Genomic DNA, 27,927 nt, shown 5'->3' with positions numbered 1-27,927 from the left:
AAGAGCTAACACCTATCCTTCTCAAACACTTCCGAAATATAGCAGAGGGAGGAACACTCCCAAACTCATTCCACGAGGCTACCATCACCCTGATACCAAAACCAGACAAAGATGTCACAAAGAAAGAAACTACAGGCCAATATCACTGATGAACATAGATGCAAAAATCCTCATCAAAATACTAGCAAACAGAATCCAACAGCACATTAAAAGGATCATACACCATGAACAAGTGGGGTTTATCCCAGGCATGCAAGGATTCTTCAATATATGCAAATCAATCAATGTGATACACCATATTAACAAACTGAAGAATAAAAACCAAATGATCATCTCAATACATGCAGAAAAAGCTTCCGACAAAATTCAACACCCATTTATGATAAAAACTCTCTAGAAAGTGGGCACAGAGGGAACCTAGCTCAATATAATAAAGGCCATATACAACAAACCCACAGCAAACATCATTCTCAATGGTGAATAACTGAAAGCACTTCCACTAAGAGCAGGAACAAGACAAGGATGTCCACTCTCACCAGTATTATTCAACATAGTTTTGGAAGTCCTAGCCATGACAATCAGAGAAGAAAAAGAAATAAAAGGAATACAAATTGGAAAAGAAGAAGTAAAACTGTCACTGTTTGCAGATGACATGATATATGGTAACCTAAATAACCATATTAACAAATTGAAGGAGAAAAACCATATGATCATCTCAATAGATGCAGAAAAAGATTTCAACACCCATTTATGAAAAAAACCCTCCAGAAAGTAGGCACAGAGGGAACTTACCTCAACATAATAAAGGCCATATATGACATACCCACAGCCAACATCATCCTCAGTGGTGAAAAATTGAAACCATTTCCACTAAGATCAGGAATAAGATAAGGTTGCCCACTCTCACCACTATTATTCAACATAGTTTTGGAAGCTTTGGCCATAGCAATCAGAGAAGAAAAAGAAATAAAAGGAATACAAATTGGAAAAGAATAAGTAAAGCTGTCACTGTTTGCAGATGACATGATACTATACATAGAGAATCCTAAAGATGCTACCAGAAAACTACTAGAGCTAATCAATTAATTTGGTAAAGTAGCAGAATACAAAATTAATGCACAGGAATCTCTTGCATTCCTATACACTAATGATGAAAAATCTGAAAGTGAAATTAAGGAAACACTCCCATTTACCACTGCAACAAAAAGAATAAAATACCTAGGAATAAACCTACCTAAGGAGACAAAAGACCTGTATGCAGAAAACTATAAGACACTGATGAAAGAAATTAAAGATGATACAGAAAGATGGAGAGATATACCATGTTCTTGGATTGGAAGAATCAACACTGTGAAAATGACTATACTACCCAAAGCAATCTACAGATTCAATGCAATCCCTATCAAACTACCACTGGCATTTTTCACAGAACTAGAACAAAAAATTTCACAATTTGTATGGAAACACAAAAGACGCCGAATAGCCAAAGCAATCTTGAGGACGAAAAACGGAACTGGAGGAATCAGGCTCCCTGATTTCAGACTATACTACAAAGCTACAGTAATCATGACAGTATGGTACTGGTACAAAAACAGAAATATAGATCAATGGAACAGGGTAGAAAGCCCAGAGATAAACCCATGCACATATGGTCACCTTATTTTTTATAAAGGAGGCAAGAATATACAATAGAGAAAAGACAGTCTCTTCAATAAGTGGTGCTGGGAAAACTGGACAGCTACATGTAAAAGAATGAAATTAGAAGACTCCCTAACACCATACACAAAAATAAACTCAAACTGGATTAAAGAGCTAAATGTAAGGCCGGACCCTATCAAACTCTTAGAGGAAAACATAGGCAGAACACTCTATGACATAAATCACAGCAAGATCCTTTTGCACCCACCTCCTAGAGAAATGGAAATAAAAACAAAAATAAACAAAGACAAAAATAAACGAATGTGACCTAATGAAACTTCAAAGCTTTTGCACAGCAAAGGAAACCATAAACAAGACCAAAAGACAACCCTCAGAATGGGAGAAAATATTTGCAGATGAAGCAACTGACAAAGGATTAATCTCCACAATTTACAGGCAGCTCATGCAGGTCAATATGAAAAAAACAAACAACCCAATCCAAAAATGGGCAGAAGACCTAAATAGACATTTCTCCAAAGAAGATATACAGATTGCCAACAAACACATGAAAGAATGCTCAACATCATTAATCATTAGAGAAATGCAAATCAAAACTACAATGAGATATTATCTCACACCAGTCAGAATGGCCATAATCAAAAAATCTACAAACAATAAATGCTGGAGAAGGTGTGGAGAAAAGGGAACCCTCTTGCACTGTTGGTGGGAATATAAATTGATACAGCCACTATGGAGAACAGTATGGAGGTTCCTTAAAAAACTAAAAATAGAATTACCATATGACCCAGCAATCCCACTACTGGGCATATACCCTGAGAAAACCATAATTCAAAAAGAGTCATGTACCCCTATGTTCATTGCAACTCTATTTACAAAAGTCAGGACATGGAAGCAACCTAAGGGTCCATCGACAGATGAATGGATAAAGAAGATGTGGCACATATATACAATGGAATATTACTCATCCATAAAAAGAAACGAAATTATTTGTAGTGAAGTGGATGGACCTAGAGTCTGTCATACAGACTGAAGTAGGTCAGAAAGAGAAAAACAAATACCGTATCCTAACACATATATATGGAATCTAAAAAAAAAAAAGAAAAAATGGTCATGAAGAACCTAGGGGCAGGATAGGAATAAAGACGCAGACCTACTACAGAATGGACTTGAGGACACAGGGAGGGGAAGGGTAAGTTGGGACAAAGTGAGAGAGTGGCATGGACATATATACACTACCAAATGTAAAACAGATAGCTAGTGGGAAGCATCCGCATAGCACAGGGAGATCAGCTCGGTGCTTTGTGACCACCCAGAGGGGTCAGATAGGGAAGGTGGGAGAGAGGGAGACATAAGAGGGAAGAGATATGGGAACATATGTATATGTATGGCTGATTCACTTTGTTATAAAGCAGAAACTAACACACCATTGTAAAGCAATTATACTCCAATAAAGATGTTAAAAAAATAAGTAAATAAAGAAATAACTTAAAAAAAAAAGTCTCTCGCCACATTAGTTTTCTTACAATACCTCAAATAACGCTTTATTCTATGAGGCCACCATTACCCTGATACCAAAACAAGACAAAGACAGTACAAAAAAGAAAATTATAGGCCAATATCTCTTTGATGAATACAGATGCAAAAATCCTCAACAAAATATTAACAAAACAATTCTAAAAATACATTAAAAGGATCAGACACCATGATCAAGTGGGATTCATTCCAGGGTCACAAGGATGGTTCAACATTCACAAATCAATCAATGTGTTACACCACATTAACAAAAGGAAGAAAAATCACATGATCATCTCAACAGATGCATTTTTTTGAGAAAATTCAGCATCCATTAATGATAAAAAACTCTCCACAAAGTAGGTATAGAGGGAATACATCTCAACATAATAAAGGGCATTTATGACAAACCAACAGCCAATATCACACTCAACTGTAAAAAGCTGAAAGCCAGGAATTCCCTGGTGGTTCAGTGGTTAGGGCTCTGTTCTTCCACTGCAGGAGGGCAGGAACAAGACATGGATGTCCACTCTCACCACTTCTACTTAACATAGGGTTGGAAGTCTTTGTCACAGCAATCATACAAGAAAAAGAAATAAGAGGTATCCAAATTGGAAGAGAAGAGGTAAAACTATCACTATTTGCAGATGACACAATACTTTATTAAGAGAACCCTAAAGAATCCACCCCAAAACTTATTAGAATTAATAAATGAGTTCAGCAAGGTTGCAGGATACAAGATTAATATACAGAAATCTGTTGTGTTTCTATACACTAATGATAAAGTATCAGAAAGAGAAAGTAAAAATAAAATCATGTCAAAAAGAATAAAATACCTAAGAATAAACTTAAGCAAAGAGGTGAAAGCCCTGTACTCTGAAAACTATGAAACACTGATGAGGACTGCTCTGGTGGTCCAGTGGCTAAGACTCCACGTTCCCAATGCAGCGGGCCTGGGTTTGATCCCTGGTTAGAGAACTAGATCCCACATGCCTCAGCTAAAAGATCCCATATGCCACAACTGAAGATCCCGCATGTGGCAACGAAGATCCCGTGTGCTGCAACTAAGACCTGGCACAGCCAAATAAATAAATATTAAAAAAAAAAAAAAAAAACTGATGAAGGAATTTGAAGAAAATACAAAGAAGTAGAAAGATAGTCCATGTTCTTGGATTAATTTAATACAGAGAAGTAGAAAAACAGTCCATGTTCTTAGATTAATTTATATTGTTAAAATGGCCTTACTACCCAAAGCAATGTACAGATTTAATGCAATTCCTATCAAAATATCCAGGACATTCTTCACAGAACTAGAATAAATAATCCTAAAATTTATATGGAATCACAGAAGACCCAAAATTGCCAGAGCAATCTTGAGAAAAAAGGAACAAAGCTGGAGGTATAACCCTCCCAAACTTCAGACTATATTACAAAGCTACAGTAAAAAAAACAGCATGATACTGTCACAAAAACAGACTCATAGATCAATGGAACACAATAGAGAGCCCAGAAATAAACCCACACACCTGTGGTCAATGAATCTATGGCAAAGAAGGCAAGAATATACTGTGGAGAAAAGAGAGGCTCTTCAACAAGTGGTGCTGGGAAAACTGGACAGCCATATGTGAAGCAATGAGATTAGGACATTCCTTCATATCATATACAAAAATAAACTCAAAATGGTTTAAAGACCTAAATGTAAGACTAGAAACCATAAAACTCCTAGAAGAAAACATAGATGAAACACTCTTTGACATAAATCATAGCAATATTTTCTTGGATCAGTCTCCTAAGGCAAAAGAAATAAATAAAGCAAAAATAAACAAATGGGACCTAATTAAATTTAAAAGCTTTTGCACAGCAAAGGAAACCACTGACAAAATGAAAAGACAGCCTACAGAATGGGAGAAAATACTTGCCAACAATGAGAGTGACAAGGGGTTAATATCCAAAATATACAAACAACTCATACAACTCAATATCAGGAAAAAAAAAACACAAACAAAACAATCCAATCAAAAAATGGGCAGAAGACCTGAATAGACATTTTTCCAAAACAGACATACAGATGGCCAAGAGGCACATGAAAAGATGCTCATCATTAATTATTAGAGAAATGCAAATCAAAACAGCAATGAGGGCTTCCCTGGTGGCGCAGTGGTTGAGAGTCCGCCTGTCGATGCAGGGGACACGGGTTCGTGCCCCGGTCTGGGAAGATCCCACATGCCATGGAGCGGCTGGGCCCGTGGGCCATGGCCGCTGAGCCTGCGCTTCCGGAGCCTGTGCTCCGCAACGGGAGAGGCCACAGCAGTGAGAGGCCCGAGCACCGCCAAAACAAACAAACAAACAAACAAACAAACAAAAAAAACAGCAATGAGATATAACCTCACACCTGTCAGAAAGGCTGTCATAAAAAAGTCTACAAATAACAAATTGCTGTAGAGGATATGAAGACAAGGGAACCCTGTACACCGTTGGGAATGTAAATCAGTGCAGCCACTATAGAAAACAGTATGGGGGTTCCTGAAAAAACTAAAAATAGAACTACTATATGATCCAGCAATTCCACTCCTGGGTATATCTCTGGAAAAAACAAAAACAGTAATTCGAAAAGATATATGCACCCCCAATGTTCACAGCAGCACTATTTAAAATAGCCAAGACATGGAAGCAACCCAAGTGCCCATCAACAGATGACTGAATAAAGAAGATATGAGATAAATACACACACACACACATATATACAAACAGTGGAATATTACTCAGCCATAAAAAATGAAATACTACCATCTGTAGCAAAGTGGATGGACTTAGAGAATATTATGCTTAGTGAAATAAGTCAGACAGAGAAAGACAAATACTGTATGATATCATAAATATGTGGAATCTAAAAAATAGTACTAGTGAATGTATACACAAAACAGAAACAGATTCACAGATAAAGAAGACAAACTTGTGGCTACCAAAGGGGAAAAGGAAGATGGGAGGGACAAATTAGGAGTATGGGATTAACATAGATAAACTACTATGTATAAAATAGATAAGCAACAAGGATATACTATGTAGCAGAGGGAATTATAGCCACTGTTTCATAATAACCTATAATGGAGTATAATCTGCAAAAATACTGAATCACTATGCTATACATCTGAAACCAACGTAATATTGTGAATCAACTATACTTGAATAGAAAATCAAAAGATTTGCTTCCTTAACCCTCAGCCATACTGTCTATAACTCAGATGCTGAAAAAGATAAAACTAATGTACTAGAGAATTCTGTGACTCATGGAAAGGCAGAATCTACCAAGAAAGTGGATGAAACTGTTAATAAGAAATGATCATATGCTGAAAGCTATCTTTCTCTTGCATTACAGGTATCAGTAATCTATCTTATTGTCTCTTATGCAACAAAACATTTCAAATACTATTAGGGTGTCAGTTAAGTTCCAGTGTTATTCTGAGACCAATCATGTAGAATTTAAAGACCACTGAAATATCTTACATGGTAAATGCTGAAGAAGTACATTTACCTGAGAGGCTAATAAAGTCTTGGATAGTTGGCCTTGCTCAGTGCCTGCTGGATGAAAAGTCAGTAAAAGAAATCATGGCACTGCTACTTTCTAATCATATAATAACCCATCAAATTAAAGATGAGCTGCAAATATGAAGACGGAATTAATATTTCCACTACAGAATTGTGCTTTTGTTTTATAAATGAAAGAACCTACAGACTGGATGTTTTGTTTATATTCATTCAGTATGAGCACCAAGTAATCAGGAACAAAGATCTTATATGGGAATGTTTGGCAACAAACACAGGCAGTACTAAAATATTCAGTGTTGAATAATGTTTTTGAATCTCATCACTTATCCTAGAACAACTGTGTTGATATTTACACTGATGGTACAAAATCAATTCTGATACCTTAGCCTGAATCAAGACAGTAGTACCAAACTGTATTAGAGTTCACTGTATTATTCATCACCTCATGTTCAGATACACACACACATGCACAAACACACACAGACACAAAGTCAGTTTAAGGATATAAAAATTATTAATATTATTAAATCTTGAGTAGACTTCTTTTTAATATTCTGTGACAAAATAGGAAATACACTTCTGCTGCATCCCAAAGTTTATTGTTTTGTTTTGTTTTTTGGCCGTGCTGTGCAGCTTGCAGGATCTCAGTTCCCCAACCAGGGAAAGAACCTGGGCCACGGCAGTGAAAGCCTGGAATCCTAACCACTAGGCCACTAGGGAACTCCCTAGCTACTTTTTAATGTAACACCAGTTTTACTTTAAAGAATGTCAGATAGACAAATTATAGTTACTTTGACTTGGGTATTTGATAGACAAATGAATTAAAGGAAGCTGCCACTTGAAGGAAAACAACTGACAATCTTTTAAACAGTGATAAAATTTGAGTCTTCAAACAAAAACAAGAATTCTGAAAAACCTGCATCTGCTACCATGAACTTAACAGTTTCCTAATATTAAAGACTTTTCAGATAAGACTTGCGGTGGTATTAAACAATGTGATTTTTTAAATATTGTATATAAGCCACATCAACATTTGGAAGATCTCCTTGTCTCAGTGAGCCAATTTTTTCCGTCTGACCAAAGTGTGATGTTACAAAATCATGCATGGGGAAGAGATCCACTCAAAGTGCAAGATAAACCAATAGATTTTTTTAAACATCTTTATTGGAGTATAATTGCTTTACAATGGTGTGTTAGTTTCTGCTTTATAACAAAGTGAATCAGCTATACATATGACCAATAGACTTTAATGCCTCAGAGTGCTGAAAGTTCTCAGATTTGGCTTCTACACTGCAACTACCCTTTAAGAAACTATCTCTTGTTGAATTTTGGTGTAGCATCAAAGAAGAACACCCACAATTATCTGAAAAGGCTTTAAAAATATTCCTTCCTGGGCTTCCCTGGTGGCGCAGTGGTTGAGAGTCCACCTGCCGATGCAGGGGACACGGGTTCATGCCCCGGTCTGGGAAGATCCCACATGCCACGGAGCGGCTAGGCCCGTGAGCTGTGGCCGCTGGGCCTGCGTGTCCAGAGCCTGTGCTCCGCAACGGGAGAGGCCACAACAGTGAGAGGCCTGCGTACCGCAAAAAAAAAAAAAAAAAAATTCCTTCCTTATCCAACTACATTATCTGTGTGAGGTCAGATTTTCTTCATATATTTCAACTAAAAGGAAATGATTAATGCAGAAGCACATATAAGAATCCAGCTGGCTTCTACTAAGCCAGATATTAAAGAGATTCATAAAAATATAAAACCATGCCACTCTTCTCACTAATATTTCTTTGAAGTGTTTTGGAAAATATAAGGAGTTCTGAAACCAAAAAGTTTGAGAACCACTGATCTACATCAGTCTAAGAACCTCCACTTTCTTATTACTCAGTTGAGTCTGAAGCCTGATTTTTTAGGCAAAATAGAAGCCTGGAGATCAGAGTCGATTATATAGAAGATGAGTTGATAAATATCTGATCAGATAAATGTCTGACTGCAAAACTCTGAGTTGGATATTTTTTCATTCCAAAGCCAAGGAAAAATTATTTTTTGATTATATATCATTCTCTTTATAATGCTTGTACCTCCACCCAAATAGATATCTGAAAGCTACTAATTCAAAGCACATTTAAGAGAAAGAAGGCAACCAGTCTCTTTAAAGAACTTCAAATTAAACATCTGACACCCCATCCCAAGGCAGATTCATACTTAACAGAATAAAACTTATTGAATTTCTATTCAATAACAAATGGAACAAGAAGAAAAATAGCTATAAAACTTAAACTGAATAACAGAGGCCTTTTATTCTGTATGATATATTTTAGTTTTAAGATTTATTTCTAGGTGTATTATACTCAGACATAGATGACTCTAAATTATTTGAAATATAGGTTATGGGAGATTTGTTTGACAAGCTTTTCTTGAACACCTTACATATTCAAATTAAACACTGTGCAGGAGATAAAAATGCTAATATCATCCCATCCTTCTAGGACACCAAAGACACACATTATAGATGGGTCTCTATACATACGGAGTTTATTCAGTCTGCGGCTTATTAATTCCAGTGCTTAAAATGGTACCACAGTCTGTTTAACACCCTAATTGAAAAAAATCTTCTCTTTATTTATTTTTTATTGAAGAATAGTTGATTTACAATGTTATATTAGTTTCAAGTGTACAACACAGTGATTTAATATTTTTATAGATTATATTCCATTTAAAGTTATTATAAAATATTGGTTATATTCCCTGTGCTGTACAAAATGCATTTAAATTTACTAATTTTCAAAGACTGATTTCTAGATTTACCATGAGACGTAGATGGCCCTGATAAAAGTAGTTAAGAAGCTGGTCTGTCACAAATTGTCTATCACATCATGGTGATGGTATAAACTAATTTAGAATATGGCATGTCAAACTGATGGATTTGGTATCCAGTTTGTTCATTCATTCATTCAATATTTACTGAATACCTGCTATATGCCTGGTACTATGCTGGACACTAGGGATAGCATGATGACTAAGATAGAGATGGTTCTTGCCCTCAGGGTGCTTAAGGCCTGGCCAGGGAAACAGACATTAAGCAAACAGTTTCACAATTATTTAGTTAGACATATACCACACTCCTGGTCTCAGCTAATCGTCCATCCTGCTGGCTTCCAGTGTGATTCCTATACTACTAGGAATTGGAAAATTCCTCAAAGCCCATCCATAACAGACTCTTTCTAGATTAGCATCAATGCCTTGAAATAAATACCACACACCTATTAGAGCCTTAGGATCTTTCAAGAAAAACCAACTAAGTGTCAGTGTTCAGATTTGCTGATGGGGTCAAAGTTAAACAAATCAGAGTCCAGAATAAGAAATCACTACGTATGGGGGAGGGGAGGACACAAGCATTTCAGATCTTACTCCTGAGTCAGAGGATAAATCATCAACTTTTCCTAACTATAGTAATTGCTTCCTCCATATCTAAGTTTTGTGACATTATCAAAAAGCTTGCATCAAATTTTGTTTAAACATAAAATGATTTAACAGTCTATTTTGCTAGTTTTCTGACTTATATGAGGAAAAACTCCAAGACCATCTATGTATTAATTAAATTAGAAATAGTTCTATCAACTTTTATATTTTAAAAACATTTTACCATTATTTTTATTTATTTATTTTTTTGCGGTACGCGGGCCTCTCACTGTTGTGGCCTCTCCCGTTGCGGAGCACAGGCTCCAGACGCGCAGGCTCAGCGGCCATGGCTCACGGGCCCAGCCGCTCCGCAGCATGTGGGATCTTCCCAGACCGGGGCACAAACCCGTGTCCCCTGCATCGGCAGGCGGACTCTCAACCACGGCGCCACCAGGGAAGCCCAACATTTTACCATTATTAAAAGGCATCTCCTTATTTAAGATTTAGAAGAATTTTGATGTCTCAAGGAATACTTTAAATATGATTTTATTTTTTAGAAATCTGGTTTTAATTCCACATTCTCTTTTATTTTTTATAGTCCTACTGCAAATAAACAAAAAATTTTCTTCAACTTTCTCCATGTTCTGATTTCAATAGAAAAACATTAATACAGATGAGGAACAAACATTGACATGTTTATTTTTCTTTAAAACATCTGTCAAAAATAAAATATGCACTCCATTCTTACATTTATATGTATATAAATTAACCACAATAGTCTCTCTTTACTTTATACTTTACCTTTATAGCCCTCCTATCCTTAAACACACGCACACACGCATACATGCACAAACACAAACACCTTAGTTCTCTTCCCTTTACCAGTCTCCAGGCTATTTCCCCTTCCCTTCAATGCCAAATTTACCAAGCCCACCACTTTATTTCCTGCACAATCTCTCTTAGCCTCTAATCTGGATTCTGTCCTGATTACTCTACCATAACTGTAATCTCAAGTCACCAATGATTTCCATGTTTATATAGGCCAAATAGGCTTTTCTCATTTCTAATTCTCAGTGAGCTCTGTGACACCCAATACTGCTGACCACCTCCTTTTTGAACTCTTCTTCCTTGACCTCCATGTTTTAAAATAAAACAAAGTTGATTTTTTTCCACTTTCATCTGTAGTACTATTCCAATTCTCCTTCTATATCTCTAATCATTGCCTCTGTGTTTCCCTGGTAGCTCTTATTCCTCCTACACTATTACTCTATGTAGCATGGTTCTTGGGATTTTTTTCCACAGGGCTTTATCTTTGGTCTTGCCCTCTTTGGAAAATGAACCTAAAGCAACTCAAATGATGTTCTGAACAGACAGATCAGTGGAATTAAATTCCAAGTTGAATATTCTGAAGGATAAGGCAGCATTTGGACATAAAAGTGCTAGAAAGGCAATATAGGGAAGTGGCCAGAAACACAGACTCTGGAGCCAGACTCTCAATTAAATTCTGGCTCGGTCACTTCCAAACTATGTCACATTGGACAAATTAATTAACCTCTGTGCCTTAGGCTCCTCATCTGTAAAATGAGGACAACAATCATACCTACCTCAGGATTAAAGACTGGCATATTATAAGCGCTATAAAGATCATTATTAAATAAATTATAAGACCACCATCTATTAAAAAATCAAACTCATTAATTTATAGGTCTACCTTGTAACTCAACATTTTGCTTTTGTTATGGTTGTTTTTCAAAACCCTTAAAATGTTCTAACTCCAACTGACTGAGAGTCACTCTAGTAACTTTAAAGAGTTTTAACACAATACTATAGATTTCTAAGAGGACAGTGTTCACACACAGAAACACATATACACACATATACCTACACACACACACACACACACACAAAGAGTTAGAAGAATACTATAAATTTCTAGAGCTAAAAGGAAAATGCAAATCTGCTCTAACTTTATCATTTTACAGATCAGGAAACTGAAGATAGGAGAGACAAGTGATTTGTCCAAAGTCAAATAGTAAGTGACAGAATTGGGGCTCGAATGCAGGTCACTAAGGCCTGTATCTATGAATTATTTAAAAAACATTTTTCCTCACATATTCATAATGTGAAGAAATATCTTTTCTTAGAATGCAGTTTTGCTTTCAGGAAATGTTTTCTTCCCTCATTATGAAAAATCTGAAATTTTATGAGAAGGAAACTATCAAAACTTTAAACTATCAATTATTAAACCCTACCTGAAGAATCAGGGTAACTTTAGATGTCTTTCTTTAGAAGTCATTCTATTCTATAGCTAAAAGTTTGTCCACATCAAAGTAGACTATATATTTTAAATTTTTTCATGGTTATTCAATATACAAAAGTAATTTTAAACATTCATTGAGAAAAATTTCCTTCTTTGTCTCTGCAAACCCCATCTCTACTAATCTTTTGAACAGTAGGACATAAAAAATAAGGTAAAAAAGGCACAAATAAACAGCAGTTTGAGCCCTAATATTTATTTAGGACTAGCTCTGCACAGTCTGCAGTACATAGCAACAGACCTCGTAGAAAGACAAAACAGAAGGAATAGACTTTATCCCTGCCCAGAGAAAGCATGCAACCTAAAAAAGGAGCTTAAACAAATGCATATGAAAAACACATTATAAAATAAAGACTACCAAATAGAGCACAAGAATAACGAACAGTTGGAAAATTATCCTGACTCAGATGGACTTGCCCACTATCTGAGAATTTTGAAGACTTCAAATAATTCATGAGTTATAAGTTCTTTGTGCCCATGGCTATTCTACTTACAAGTCTAGTTACACAGACTGTTGAACAATCATTTTTCAAACATAAAACAAGTTATATTATAGTATGCAATTGAAAAATCCAAATAACAGGTTGTTGGGTTTTTTTTTTTAATGTTAGCTAGGAATCTGTTACAGAGCCAAGGAACAAATGACTAAATCCCCTAAAACCACACAACAGTAACTCATATTTAACAAGGAGCTTGAGATCAAAAGTTTCTGATCTCAAGAATCCGGCATGCCATATACAGAATGCATAATAAAATGCATTTACACACGCACAAAAACCACTCTTCTCTATGAGAAGTTCTAGAGTACCAATCATTAAAATACTGTCTATTTTGGCTAAAGTACTTCCTTTTTAAGACACAGCAAAGATTTTTTTTCCTCAAATGTTTTAAAAAGAAACCAGAAACTCTCAAAGCCTATTTATTCTATTCTCTTGGTTTGAAATCTGAAGCTATACTATAACCTTTCAGACCATTAAGTTATTCTTTACTATTATCAAAGTGTAACCTAATAAAGCACTTAATCTACAATCAGGTAATTAACAAACAAAAAATTTTAATTGTTATGCAATAACTCCAGCAAAACTGTCCAGCAGATTTGGCAACAAAACATGGTTGGCTTTGGAGGAATAGAGTAATTTTGCTATTTAAATATTCTGCAATCTAAAATGCAGCACCAGAATGTAAAGGAAAAATATCATTGTATTAAATTAGAACACTTCAATTACTGCCCTAGTTCTACTGCTTACCATTTTTCTGTCCTTAGAGAAGCTACTTAACCTCTCTGTGCCTCAATTTTTCCATCTGTAAAACAGGACTAGGAATACTTACTTTATTATATGTAAAGAACTAACAAGATGATATGTGTGAAAGGGGTTTGTAAACTATAATGGCTGTATACATTAAAGGTGTCTGTATTTGTATACAAATGAAAGAGAAAATGGATATATAATGTTACCGATGTAATCATTAAGTAAACTCAGGTTAAATGGATCCTCAGACAACTCTGTTCTATTTTTTACAATATGCCTAAGACCTGGATAAGAGTAAATCTCAAAGTAAGCTAACAATTATTTAGAAAAAGCCCTCTAAAAGAAGTTTTTGAAAAAGTCTCTTCTAAGATAAGACTTCTTTTTAATGCAAGTATCTTTCCAAACTCATTTAGTCACATTTTTTTTTCCAGCCAGAGAAAGAATCTGGCTCAAAGGCCATGAAAGCAGAGATAAGAAAATGGCCAAACTCCAAGATTCATGTGCACACTCAAGTTGTGAAGTTCCAAAACAACAGAAGCTGTATCCTTTTTTTTTTTTTTTTTTTTTTTTTTTTTTGCGGTACGCGGGCCTCTCCCATTGCGGAGCACAGGCTCTGGACGCGCAGGCTCAGTGGCCATGGCCCACGGGCCCAGCCGCTTCACGGCATGTGGGATCTTCCCGGACCAGGGCACAAACCCGTCTCCCCTGCATCGGCAGGCGGACTCTCAACCACTGTGCCACCAGGGAAGCCCCATAGAAGCTGTATCCTTTTGAAGTAGACTTTATAAACTAATTTCCTTTGATTTCTAAGGAAATTCCTCTTGCCTCTGAAGATTTTATATAAAGTTATATATACTAAACAAAAATTTCCAAGAAATACATAATATACATTAAGAAAATATGCCATTCTTCCAAGCATGTATTAGGTATTAATCTAGGCATTAATTTAGAAAATATCATTGCCATTCTGTGAAACTCTCTTTTATGGCCTTCCATGGGAATAAACCTTTGGCAAACCTTTTGAACCAATAACATCACCAGTCAACCTTTCTGCATTAATTAGCATCTTTCCTATTCTTTGTCCAAAGTTTCAAGTTTCTGGCTCATGCTGCTTGAATCTGTAGAGATACTAGACACCATCCCTTCTCCACAAAAGAAAGCAGTGAGGTCTAACAACAATCCACTCCAAAATGACTCTGCCAAATATTAAAAAAACGAGGATGCAAGTACCTCAAAGTTCTCCCTATTGACTATTAAACATTTCACAGTCAAACATTTCACCAAGGTGATTTTTTTTTAGCTCTAAAGCTTAGATTCAGAAACAAGCACAAAGCTGATGCATCTCTGGCTAGTACAACCATAAATAAAGAAGAGACAGGTAATCTCTAACTGAACTTTCTGCTGGACTTCAGCACTGTTTATGTTACTTCTTAGATCAGGAAAATAGATTTAAATTTCTCCAAGCAAAACATGCAAATATACCCTTTAAATGATTATGGAAAACAATGAACTTCCATCACTGTGACTTCTCTTAGTGAACCACACCTAAAATTGTTCCGTTCAATAAGCACTGAGTGGCTAACATTGTGCTGAGTGTCAGGAGTGGTAATAAAAAAGCACGTGGCACTTCCTGCCTTTCAGAGGCTTACGATACAGATGAGAAGACAAGCCTTTTAGATCAAACAACTAGGGAACAATACAAGAAAGAACTTTTTTTTTTTAAAGCAGGTGTTGTGTAGCATAATAAACAGTTTACGAAGCTCTAAGGGCCCACCACAATCATTTGCTCAGAAGAGTGGCCCAGGCTGTTCCTTCTGCATAGTTGCTGGCTTACAAAGCAAAAGAATACATTTAATGAAATCAACCCTATTTCCCTGGTCACAAAAGAATGGACCACGGATCATGAGCCAAGGTTATCACAGCAATTCTACCCAACTATATATATAATCAGATCCTCTTTCTGCTTAGGGAGTCTGTATGAGCAATGTGTGAAAAAGACTAAAATGGAATTACTGGAGCTGCTGTTGAATCAGGAATGACAACAAGCCACTATTCCAATTTTCCATGAGGACAAGTGTACGTTCCAAGCTATGAAGCATAAGAGTTGGTTTATTAAATAATGGTATACTAAACAGTCAATAGCTACATCTACTTTTTTAGATATTAAAATATTTTGTTAAACACATGTCCAATTATACAATAAAACCACATGGTTTGCTTATTGGCTCTGTTAAGTCTGGTTTATACTAAGCAAAACCTTGAGGCATGAGAATCCCTATATTTCTTAATTTCTAATGTAATCGCACAGTATCAATTACAATAATTTCTGTCAGTGAAATTAAGCACCTAAATGAAAGAAAAAGTCTACATCTTTCTACACAAGAAATGATGCCATTTGCCTTTTTGATGAAACTGTTAGAATATTTTATATGGAAAAATGAAAAAAAAACTAAGCATGAGATCATTATGTCTTTCATTTTCATTTTAGCAAGAACAAAAAGAACAATCCGGGATTTAAGAATCAAATTCCTGTCCAATGACACTATTTATAGTCATGATGATAAAATTAACTTCCTTATCCCAACTGTTAAAACAAAATAAAGCAAGAAAGAAAAAGTGAAAAAGGATGCGGTCTCTCTCTAACTACTGTTATCTAGTTAAGTTCATGCTTATCCTCACTTCACCTTGATATAAAACACTAAGATATGATAAATCAGTAATTAGGAAATGAAAAACTCAAACAGAATGTGAAAGAGAGTCCTAACAGTTTTCTTACACATGAGACTGTTTTTTCTACAACATCAAAGGATTGGAGGGAGAGTCATAAATAATTTTCTAGTAGCACTTTTCACAGCAAACTAATGAGAAGTAGCTTTTACAAATGCAAGAAACGCAATGCATTTATTTAAAAAAAGAACACCATTCATCTTCCTTTGTAAAAAATACAGTCCCTTTAAGGCTAGGATAATTTTCTTCATAACAAATACTTGTTCTCTTCCCTAGAAAAATGCTACTAGCCATGAGGTCAATCTGTGGCTTGACAATTGCTACTTTTAATATATACTGTACTGTTTTAATCAAATAATACAGAAATTATCCCAAACCTAAGAAAATGTATTCAGCTATTTCAGTGTTAAAAATATTCTTCTGTGGTAACTTCCATAACATATACTTCAACACATTCATTTTAACATCTATCAAGTCTCTTCTTCGTAGTGTTGGATCCCATCTTAAAAAGTTTACTCCCACCCCCCAACCCCTGCCAACTTTAAACATGATTGTGTCAACCCAAAGCTAATACTGAGCTCTGGTCAGCCAATACAGTTGGAGCCTTGCTGAAACCCTGTTCTCAGCTGCCCCCTTGCTGCTGAAAATGAACTTGGAGGCTGGCACAGTATAGAAATATACCAGCTATGTCTGAGAGAATAGGCTGAACACAGGAAATTTTTGAGAAAAGGCAGAAATCATGAGATACCATCACTACAGTATTCCAAATCTCCTAACATATTTGATTAATAACTAAAAACACATGAAATGTTTGATTTCCCTAATCTTCAAGTGTCAAAGTTCTCTGGTCCAAAATTCTGAGCTGCTAGGTATTTATACCTTAGGAAAAGCATTGAGTTAACTGAGAATTTCAGTGACAGTGAGTGGTGACAATAATCAGAGAATGAATCGTTTATTGTTAGCATATGCTTATTTCTATCATACACTCTCTATGTTCTTTAAAAAAAAGACAAAGAAAAATAAAAACCTAGGATACAAACTACAAGGAATTCTAATTCATTCATATGTTACTGGTTTAACATACAGCACTGTAACCGAGATATTCATATGGCAACTCTATGCAGAATGTATTTTCATTTTAGAGGAAAAGCAGATGGAATGAAAGTAAACTATGCATTTTTTCCCCATTTAGTCTCCCATTTGTAACATTCAAAAGTGCTCGTATAAACATTTACTTTTGTATAAGCTAACTGATTATCTTACACATTCTTCACTAACAAGAGTAAATGCTTGATGAAGGACAGAGAAAAGAGGGATAGAAAGTCTCAGGAATATAGCCTAAAAAGACATTTTTATGTTTATACTTCTCCGTTGGTTATAAACAAACAAACAATATGTTGGTTATAAACAAAGAATAAAAATCAATAAGCAGCTTATATTTTCTAAATATTGCCTGGCATCAACTCCATGTTTCCTCTTCATAACGGTGAACAGCTCAAAATCAAGCTTGTATTATAGCACTTAGACTGTTCCACTCATACAATTTATTTTATATTGCTTCCTATCTCTCATATCTTTTTATCTTCCACAGCATTCAGCTCAGTGCCTCATATATAGCAGGTATTCAAAACTATTTCTTTTATTCTTTCAAAGTGAACTTACCCTTCGAAACGATACAACATAAAACGTGTCTCCCCTTCTGTGGATGGCTTCAAAAAAGTCTTGATAACTTCTGGGTGAAGCATAATACACCTGTAGCTCACTCCCTGAGTTCCTGCTGAAGTAAGAAAATGGCAAAGTGTTCTTTAACTAATAAATTTCTATCCTCTCAAACATGCTTCCCATTCTAAGGTAACATCAGAATTATAAGAATCTCTCTCAACCAAAATATTAGTAGTATTTTGGCAGCAATTTTTATAGTAACATTTTGAAAAGCTCAAGGTCAGGATATTTGTAAGATCCAACTCACTAAAGCCAAAACTCTCATTTCTGTATCAAGGCTCTAAAATGTACCAGTCAAGTGCATTGCAAAGCATGTAAAAAAAAAATAGAAGTACCAGAAAATAGATTTCTGCATTGGTTTGCATGATTTTAAAATTTTGGTAACATAAATTAAGTCGGAGGAAAAGTTATCTTTCACCATTCTGTCAAATCTGTGAAGGCGCACTTGTCTATGAGGCTGTGTGAAAGGTGAAAAGCACTTAGGATTTGGAAACAAATACACCTGGCTCTGAATTCCTGCTCCACCTCTCAACTGGATGTTCTTGGGGAAATCAATCTCTGAGGAACATCAGTTTCCTCATCAATAAAATTAGGGTAACCACATAAACCTTTCAGGACTGTTACTGGAGTCAGAGATGTCAGTACCAAGCATGGGTCTCTTCCATGGGAGTCACTCAACAACTGCTAGCCATATAGATATTAAAAGTACCAAGTCAGTGCCTTGGTAAAATTATAACTAAAACTATAATACCTCAAAGCACATCTTATCCCAAAAGATATACTCAAATGATATTAATATAGTTCTTAATAATATTTTCAGGGTCTTTTATTGTTTAGCACAATAAGCCTATACCCAAAAGTTAGAGTTAAAAAAAATACTTTATTTTTCTTCAAAAAGAAAAATCATATATATTTCTTTCTTATATGTTCTTTTATGTCTTCAATCAAACTTATATTAACTTAAGAGGAGGGCAAGATTGACCTAAAAGGAAATTATAATTGAGTCATAAGAACTTCCTTTGAAATAATTTCACGTGCTCAAGAGGACATCTCTGACTGTAATATTTTGAATATACAGTCAATTCTTATTATTTATGGTAGTTATAGTCCTATAAAGTCAGTACAAACACTGAATTAGCAAACACTGAACCATTCTCCTAAAGGAAATAAAGGTTAGGTTCCTGTGAATGCTTAGTTACAGCATTTTTTTTCCCTGAATTTTTTTAATTTATTTTTTTATACAACAGGTGCTTATTACTCATCATTTTTATACACATCAGTGTATACATGTCAATCCCAATCGCCCAATTCATCCCACCACCACTGCCCTGCCACTTTGCCCCCTTGGTATCCATATGTTTGTCCTCTACATCTGTGTCTCAATTTCTGCCCTGCAAACTGATTAATCTGTACCATTTTTCTGGCTCCACATATATGCGTTAATATACGATATTTGTTTTTCTCTTTCTGACTTACTTCACTCTGTATGACAGTCTCTAGAGCCATCCACGTCTCAACAAATGACCCAATTTCGTCCCTTTTTATGGCTGAGTAATATTCCATTGTATATATGTACCACAACTTCTTTATCCATTTGTCTGTCGATGGGCATTTAGGTTGCTTCCATGACCTGGCCATTGTAAATAGTGCTGCAATGAACATTGGGGTGCATATGTCTTTTTGCATTATGGATTTCTCTGGGTATATGCCCAGTACTGGGACTGCTGGGTCATATGGTAACTCTTCGTAGTTTCTGAAGGAACCTCCATACTGTTCTCCATAGTGGCTGTATCCATTTACATTCCCACCAACAGTGGAAGAGGGTTCCCTTTTCTCCACACCCTCTCTCCAGCATTTGTTGTTTATACATTTTCTGATGATGGCCATTCTGACTGGTGTGAGGTGATACCTCATTGTAGTTCTGATTTGCATTTCTCTAATAATTAGTGATGTTGAGCAGCTTTTCATGTGCTTCTTGGCCATCTGTATGTCTTCTTTGGAGAAATGTCTATTTAGGTCTTCTGCTCATTTTTGCATTTGCTTGTTTGTTTTTTTAATATTGAGCTGCATGAGCTGTTTATATATTTTGGAGATTAATCCTGGGTCCGCTGATTCGTTTCAAAATATTTTCTCCCATTCTGAGGGTTGTCTTTTCGTCTTGTTTGTAGTTTCCTTTGCTAAGCAAAAGCTTTTAAGTTTCATTAGGTCCCATTTATTTTTGTTTTTATTTCCATTACTCTAGGAGGTGGGTCAAAAAAGATCTTGCTGTGATTTATGTCAAAGAGTGTTCTTCCTATGTTTTCCTCTAAGAGTTGTATAGTGTCCAGTCTTACATTTAGGTCTCTAATCAATTTTGAGTTTATTTTTGTGTATGGTGTTAGGGAGTGTTCTAATTTCATTCTTTTACATGTAACTGTCCAGTTTTCCCAGCACCACTTATTGAAGAGACTGTATTTTCTCCACTGTATATCCTTGCCTCCTATGTCATAGATTAGTTGATCACAGGTACATGGGTTTATCTCTGGGCTTTCCATCCTGTTCCATTGATCTATGTTTCTGTTTTTGTGCCAGTACCATATTGTGTTGATTACTGTAGCTTTGTAGTATAGTCTGAAGTCAGGGAGTCTGATTCCTCCAGCTCTGTATTTTTTCCCTCAAGACTGCTTTGGCTATTTGGGGACTTTCATGTCTCTGTACAAATTTTAAGACTTTTTGTTCTAGTTCTGTAAAAAATGCCATTGGTATTTTGATAGGGATTGCACTGAATCTGTAGCTTGCTTTGGGTAGTAGAGTCATTTTCACAATGTTGATTCTTCCAATCCAAGAACATGGTATATCTCTCCATCTTTTTGTATCATCTTTAATTTCTTTTATCAGTGTCTTATAGTTTTCTGCATACAGGTCTTTTGTCTCCCTAGGTAGGTTTATTCCTAGGTATTTTATTCTTTTTGTTGCAGTGGTAAATGGGAGTGTTTCCTTAATTTCTCTTTCAGATTTTTCATCATTAGTGTATAGGAATGCAAGAGATTTCGGTGTATCCTGCAACTTTACCAAATTCATTGATTAGCTCTAGTAGTTTTCTGGTAGCATCTTTAGGATTCTCTATGTATAGTATCATGTCATCTGCAAACAGTGACAGTTTTACTTCTTCTTTTCCAATTTGTATTCCTTTTATTTCTTTTTCTTCTCTGATTGTCATGGCTAGGACTTCCAAAACTATGTTGAATAATAGTGGTGAAAGTGGACATCCTTGTCTTGTTCCTGATCTTAGAGGAAATGCTTTCAGTTTTTCACCATTGAGAATCATGTTTGCTGTGGGATTGTCGTATATGGCCTTTATTATGTTGAGGTAGGATCCCTCTATGCCCACTTTCTGGAGAGTTTTTATCATAAATGGGTGTCAAATATTGTCAAAAGCTTTTTATGCATCTATTGAGATGATCATATGGTTTTTATTCTTCAATTTGTTAATATGGTGTATCACATTGATTGATTTGCATATATTGAAGAATCCTTGCATCCCTCGGATAAAGCCCACTTGATCATGGTATATGATCCTTTTAATGTATTATTGGGTTCTCTTTGCTACTATTTTGTTGAGGACTTTTGCATCTATATTCATCAGTGATATTGGTCTGTAATTTTCTTTTTTTTTTTGTAGTATCTTTGTCTGGTTTTGGTATCAGGGTGATAGTGGCCTCATAGAATGAGTTTGGGAGTGTTCCTTCCTCTGCAATTTTTTGGAAGAGTTTGAGAAGGATAGGTGTTAGCTCTTCTCTAAATGTTTGATAGAATTCTCCAGTGAAGCCATCTGGTCCTGGACTTTTGTTTGTTGGACGATTTTTAATCACAGTTTCAATTTCATTACTTGTGATTGGTCTGTTCATATTTTCTACTTCTTCCTGGTTCAGTCTTGGAAGGTTATACCTTTCGAAGAATTTGTCCATTTCTTCCCGGTTGTCCATTTTTTTGGCATAGAGATGCTTGTAGTAGTCTCTTAGGATGCTTTGTATTTCTGCGGTGTCTGTTGTAACCTCTCTTTCTTCATTTCTAATTATATTGATTTGAGTCCTCTCCCTCTTTTTCTTGATGAGTCTGACTAACGGTTTATCAATTTTGTTTATCTTCTCAAAGAACCAGCTTTTAGTTTTATTGATCTTTGCTATTGTTTTCTTTGTTTCTATTTCATTTATTCCTGCTCTGATCTTTATGATGTCTTTCCTTCTGCTAACTGTGGGTTTTGTTTGTTCTTCTTTCTCTAGTTCCTTTAGGTGTAAGGTTAGATCATTTATTTGAGATTTTTCTTGTTTCTTGAGGTAGGCTTGTATATATAAACTTCCTTCTTAGAAGTGCTTTAGCTGCATCCCATAGGTTTTGGATCGTCGTGTTTTCATTATCATTTGTGTCTAGGTATATTTTGATTTCCTCTTTGATTTCTTCAGTGATCTCTTGGTTATTTCGTAACATATTGTTTAGCCTCCATGTGTTGGTGCTTTTTACATTTTTTTTCCCCTGTAATTCATTTCTAATCTCATAGCGTTGTGGTCAGAAAAGATGCTTGATATGATTTCAATTTTCTTAAATTTACTGAGACTTGATTTGTGACCCAAGATGTGATCTATCCTGGAGAATGTTCCATACGCACTTGAGAAGAAAGTGTAACCTGCTGTTTTTGGATGGAATGTCCTATAAATATCACTTAAGTCTATCTGGTCTATTGTGTCATTAAAGCTTGTTTCCTTATTTATTTTCATTTTGGATGATCTGTCCATTGGTGTAAGTGAGGTGTTAAAGTCCCCCACTATTAGTGTGTTGCTGTCAACTTCCTCTTTTATAGCTGTTAGCAGTTGCCTTATGTATTGAGGTGCTCCTATGTTGGGTGCATATATATTTATAATTGTTGTATCTTCTTCTTGGATTGATCCCTTGATCATTATGTAGTGTTGTTCCTTGTCTCTTGTAACATTCTTTAGTTAAAAGTCTATTTTATCTGATATGAGTATTGCTACTCCAGCTTTCTTTTGATTTCCATTTGCACAGAATATCTTTTTCCATCCCCTCACTTTCAGTCTGAATGTGTCCCGAGGTCTGAATTGGGTCTCTTGTAGACAGCATATAGATGGGTCTTGTTTTTGTATCCATTCAGCGAGCCTGTGTCTTTTGGTTGGAGCATTTAATCCGTTTACGTTTAAGGTAATTATCGATATGTATGTTCCTATGACCAGTTTCTTAATTGTTTTGGGTTTGCTTTTGTAGGTCCTTTTCTTCTCTTGTGTTTCCCACTTAGAGAAGTTCCTTCAGCATTTGTTGTAGAGCTGGTTTGGTGGTGCTGAATTCTCTTAGCTTTTGCTTGTCTGTAAAGCTTTTGATTTCTCCATTGAATCTGAATGAGATCCTTGCCGGGTAGAGTAATCTTGGTTGTAGGTTCTTCCCTTTCATCACTGTAAGTATATCATGACACTCCCTTCTCTCTTGTAGAGTTTCTGCTGAGAAATCAGCTGTTAACCTTATGGGAGTTCCCTTGTATGTTATTTGTCATTTTTCCCTTGCTGCTTTCAATAATTTTTCTTTGTCTTTAATTTTTGCCAATTTCATTACTATGTGTCTCGGCGTGTTTCTCCTTAGGTTTATCCTGTATGGGACTTGCTACACTTCCTGGACTTGGATGGCTATTTCCTTTCCCATGTTTGGAAGTTTTCGACTATAATCTCTTCGAATATTTTCTCGGGTCCTTTCTCTCTCTCTTCTCCTTCTGGGACCCCTATAATGCGAATGTTGTTACATTTAATGTTATCCCAGAGGTCTCTTAGGCTGTCTTCATTCCTTTTCATCCTTTTTTCTTTATTCTGTTCCACAGCAGTGAATTCCACCATTCTGTCTTCCAGGTCACTTATCCGTTCTTCTGCCTCAGTTATTCTGCTATTGATTCCTTCTAGTGTAATTTTCATTTCAGTTATTGTATTGTTCACCTCTGTTTGTTTGTTCTTTAATTCTTCTAGATCTTTGTTAAACATTTCTTGCATCTTCTCGATCTTTGCCTCCATTCTTTTTCCGAGGTCCTGGATCATCTTCACTATCATTATTCTGAATTCTTTTTCTGGAAGGTTGCTTATCTCCATTTCGTTTAGTTGTTTTTCTGGGCTTTTATCTTGTTCCTTCATCTGGTACATAGCCCTCTGCCTTTTCATCTTGTCTATCTTTCTATGAATATGGTTTTTGTTCCACAGGCTGCAGGACTGTAGTTCTTCTTGCTTCTGCTGTCTGCCCTCTGGTGGATGAGGCTCTCTCAGTTACAGCATTTTCATCAACTGATCAATATATAATCCTGTTTTATGTGTTTCTATTTAAAGACACCTTCTTTAACAAATGCTGTGTTCACTCATTACCACTGAACTCACAGTCAATAGCACTATATCTCATGCATGAATGAAGCTTATCTAACATGTGCATTTTCTCCACATGGCACAATACAGCTTTCTCAAGCTTATGAACACTAGGCAGCACTTCAGTACTATGCTTGGGGGCCATTTTAAAGGAAGAATTCACAAGCAAAAACCATAAAATGTGAAAAATATGGCACTAAATAGACCTCAAAAAGGACAACCGTTTACAGTATGAGAGCTGAAACAGGAAGGCAAAGTATTGCTTTGTTAAACTTTTGGGAATGCAAATGACCATGAAAGCACTTTCAGTATTGATTTTGGGGGTAGAAATAAATTTTTGCAAGTAAGCGGATTCATAAATACAGAATACATGAATAAGGAAGGTCAACTATAATTCACTTTAAAACATTTTTTAAAGATTATTTTTTAAATAGCAGTTTCAGGTTCACAGCAAACTTGAGAGGAAGGTACAGAGATTAAAAACATTTTTAACTAATGAAGAAATAATGAGTATATTTTTAAATATACACATAGTAAATGAATGAAATATTCTGTTTACAGAGAACTGTTAGTTTCTACATATATCTGAATTATCTATTTCTACAAGATAATGATGAGAACAAGTTTAAGATGGAAGAGAAGTGTGTATGTCAACCTTACTGAAATCCTAAGTATTTAAAATTCCTGGGATCTCCCTGATGGTCCAGTGTTTAAGACTCCACGCTCCCAATGCAGGGGGCCCGGGTTCAATCCCTGGTCAGGGAACTACATCCCACATGCCACAACAAAGATCCCACATGCCACAACTAAGACCCGGAGCAGGTAAGTGAGTGAGTGAGTGGTGAGTGAGTGAGTGAGTGAGTGAGTGAATGAATGAATGAATGAATGAAATAATAAAATTCCTTAGCCAAGAGCTTCCACACGTTCTTACCTGATACTAGTGGTTTCTGTGTATTGGACAGCCATGAGCTGAGAATTTGAGCCCTGTTCCAGAGCACCCTGAAAGAAAAAAAATGGTTAGATGTCATATAATGTAATTATATGAAAAGCTTCCTATATTGACTCATTCTACATTTACTAAACTTCATTAAAGTATTCATAAAGTTTGTTTGGTTTTTTTTTTTGGCTGCTTTGGGTCTTCGCTGCTGCACACAGGCTTTCTCTAGTTGCAGCAAGCGGGGGCTACTCTTTGTTGCGGTGCATGGGCTTCTCATTGTGGTGGCTTCTCTTGTTGCGGAGCACAGGCACTAGGCACACGGGCTTCAGCAGTTGTGGTGCACAAGCTCACTAGTTGTGGCGCATGGGCTTAGTTGCTCCACGGCATGTGGGATCTTCCCAGACCAGGGATCGAACCCGTGTCCCCTGCACTGGCAGGCAGATTCTTAACCACTGTGCCACTAGGGAAGTCCCCATAAAGTTGTTTTCATGAATATACTGATATATTAAGTTCACATAACTAAACACCAATATAGAAATTAGAACTCTTTTTGTCACATTCTGGGCTGAGAGATGTGTCTTACAGACAGTAAGACATTTAAGGCACTTCCCACAAAGATTAAAGAAATAGCTCAGGACTTCCCTGGTGGTGCAGTGGTTGAGAGTCCGCCTGCCGATGCAGGGGACACAGGTTTGTGCCCCGGTCCGGGAAGACCCCACATGCCGTGGAGCGGCTGGGCCCGTGAGCCATGGTCGCTGAGCCTGCGTGTCCGGAGCCTGTGCTCCGCAACGGGAGAGGCCACAACAGTGAGAGGCCCGCGTACCGCAAAAGAAAAAAAAAAAAAAGCTCAAAAACTTAGTCCAAGTATCACAAGGTTTATGACCAAGTCATACAAGTATTACTGAACATATAACAACTTACGTTTGTCTAAAATAATTATTTTCCCAATGAAAATTTCCTGAAGTATGAAAGGTCCATAATGAAACTAGATCCTATTGTTTACTGAGTTAAACACAAAGATCTTCATGCCTAAATACACCTGTGAACTAATCCATCATTAAAGAGATCTCATCAATGATTCTTGGCCAGAGAACAGTCCAATCTGGAACCATTAGTGGTCCACATAGACTACACTGGAAACCTGTCTTCCACATAGCACCTGCTTTGCACTATGCCTTCTTATATACCTCAGCAGCTTTGTAAGCTGATCTTCAAAAAAGTTTTATAAGAGTATCAGAGTTCAAGAGCACATTACCAATTACTATGTTAGGAAGTGACCTTATTATTACCCTGTCAAACAGTGACTTGAATAACTGTTTAATCTTAAGATTACTAGCATTTGTTCATTACTATATCCATCCATCCTTCCTTCAGCAATCAAACTTTCATAGAGTGCCTGCTACATGTACTGGTGCTACAAAATTTAACATTTGACTTTTGTCCTCTAGAAGCTTGCAGTTTAACTGGGAAGACAGATATGTAGAAATGATATAATGTGATGCTAAAATAGAAGAATATACAAAGGGTTAAGGGAAGAGAAGAGGGAACAATTTTGTTTGGTGGTAGATGGAACCAATATGCAGGGATGAATAGAGGGCTTCCAATTTCTGGCTCTGTAACAAGTCAAGGGTCTAATTTTATGAAAATCTAATGTCAGTCTTACATATAGTAAGTTTAAAAATGTGTTAAACAAAAATAAAAAGAGCACAGATAAAATGAAAAGAAAAACAAATATATTTAAATAATAAAATACTGTATTTATTGATATGCTTATCAAGTAAGTAGTAAATCAAGCCAAAATTAAACTACAGCTAGTGGATAAATATAAAATTTAAAATAAACAGATTAAATAGCTGGTGAATTTTAAATAGCTGGTGATTTTGCTACTTTGGCACACATGAAATTAGCAGAGAAGTCTGAAAGAAGCCAGACTTCTTTCTCTAGGCTCAGAAATGAGTGGGTAGGCTTTAAGGAAAGCTGAGTTACAGAGACATCAGGCAAACAGCAACTGAATATGCCATTTACCTATGCAAGATTTACACCAATAAACAAAGGGACTTCTGAAAACTTGACCATGAACTTCAGCATTTTTAGCTATGTGGATTTAGCAAAAGGTCACAATCAGCAAAAAAAGGTGAGACAGACATTTACATAGAAATGAGAAAGATATTAAAATCTCCAATTATGTTGCAGATTTATCTGTTTTTCCCTTTAGTTCTGTCGCTTTTTTGCATTATGTTTTTGAAACTTTGTTACTTGGAGCCTATACATTTAGAATTGTTATGACTTCTTAATTTAATATGTCAATAGATAAGGCAAAAAACTCATTTAGGCCAATAATTTTAATCTAATTTTTCATAAAGCCCATTTTACCAGCTGTGTGGAATTCTCTACTGGCAATTATCTCTTCCTGCTCCCTTTTTGCTCTTCCCCTGTATAACAAGGGATGAAAGCCTGAAAACTGTATTACCCAAACTTTTT

The 27,927-nt window shown here is 36.0% G+C and overlaps 1 protein-coding gene across 2 annotated transcripts in view; it reads right to left on the bottom strand.

Annotated features, from left to right (window-relative positions):
- ATF6 (activating transcription factor 6) overlaps positions 1–27,927 on the bottom strand; it is a gene marked incomplete at both ends in the record, with an annotated part of 221,967 nt that overhangs the window by 92,426 nt on the left and 101,614 nt on the right. For both annotated transcript variants that reach the window (XM_079697746.1, XM_079697745.1), the window contains 2 exons: positions 18,067–18,181; positions 25,441–25,508. In XM_079697746.1, the coding sequence (XP_079553872.1) occupies positions 18,067–18,181; positions 25,441–25,508 (183 nt within the window). The remainder of the gene's footprint in view (positions 1–18,066; positions 18,182–25,440; positions 25,509–27,927) is intronic.

The sequence above is a fragment of the Hyperoodon ampullatus genome (genome assembly GCF_949752795.1).
Source record: "Hyperoodon ampullatus genome assembly, chromosome: 2".
Taxonomy (NCBI): domain Eukaryota; kingdom Metazoa; phylum Chordata; class Mammalia; order Artiodactyla; family Ziphiidae; genus Hyperoodon; species Hyperoodon ampullatus.
Note: the sequence above shows the minus strand (reverse complement) of the source record. Positions and strands in the feature narration are given on the sequence as shown.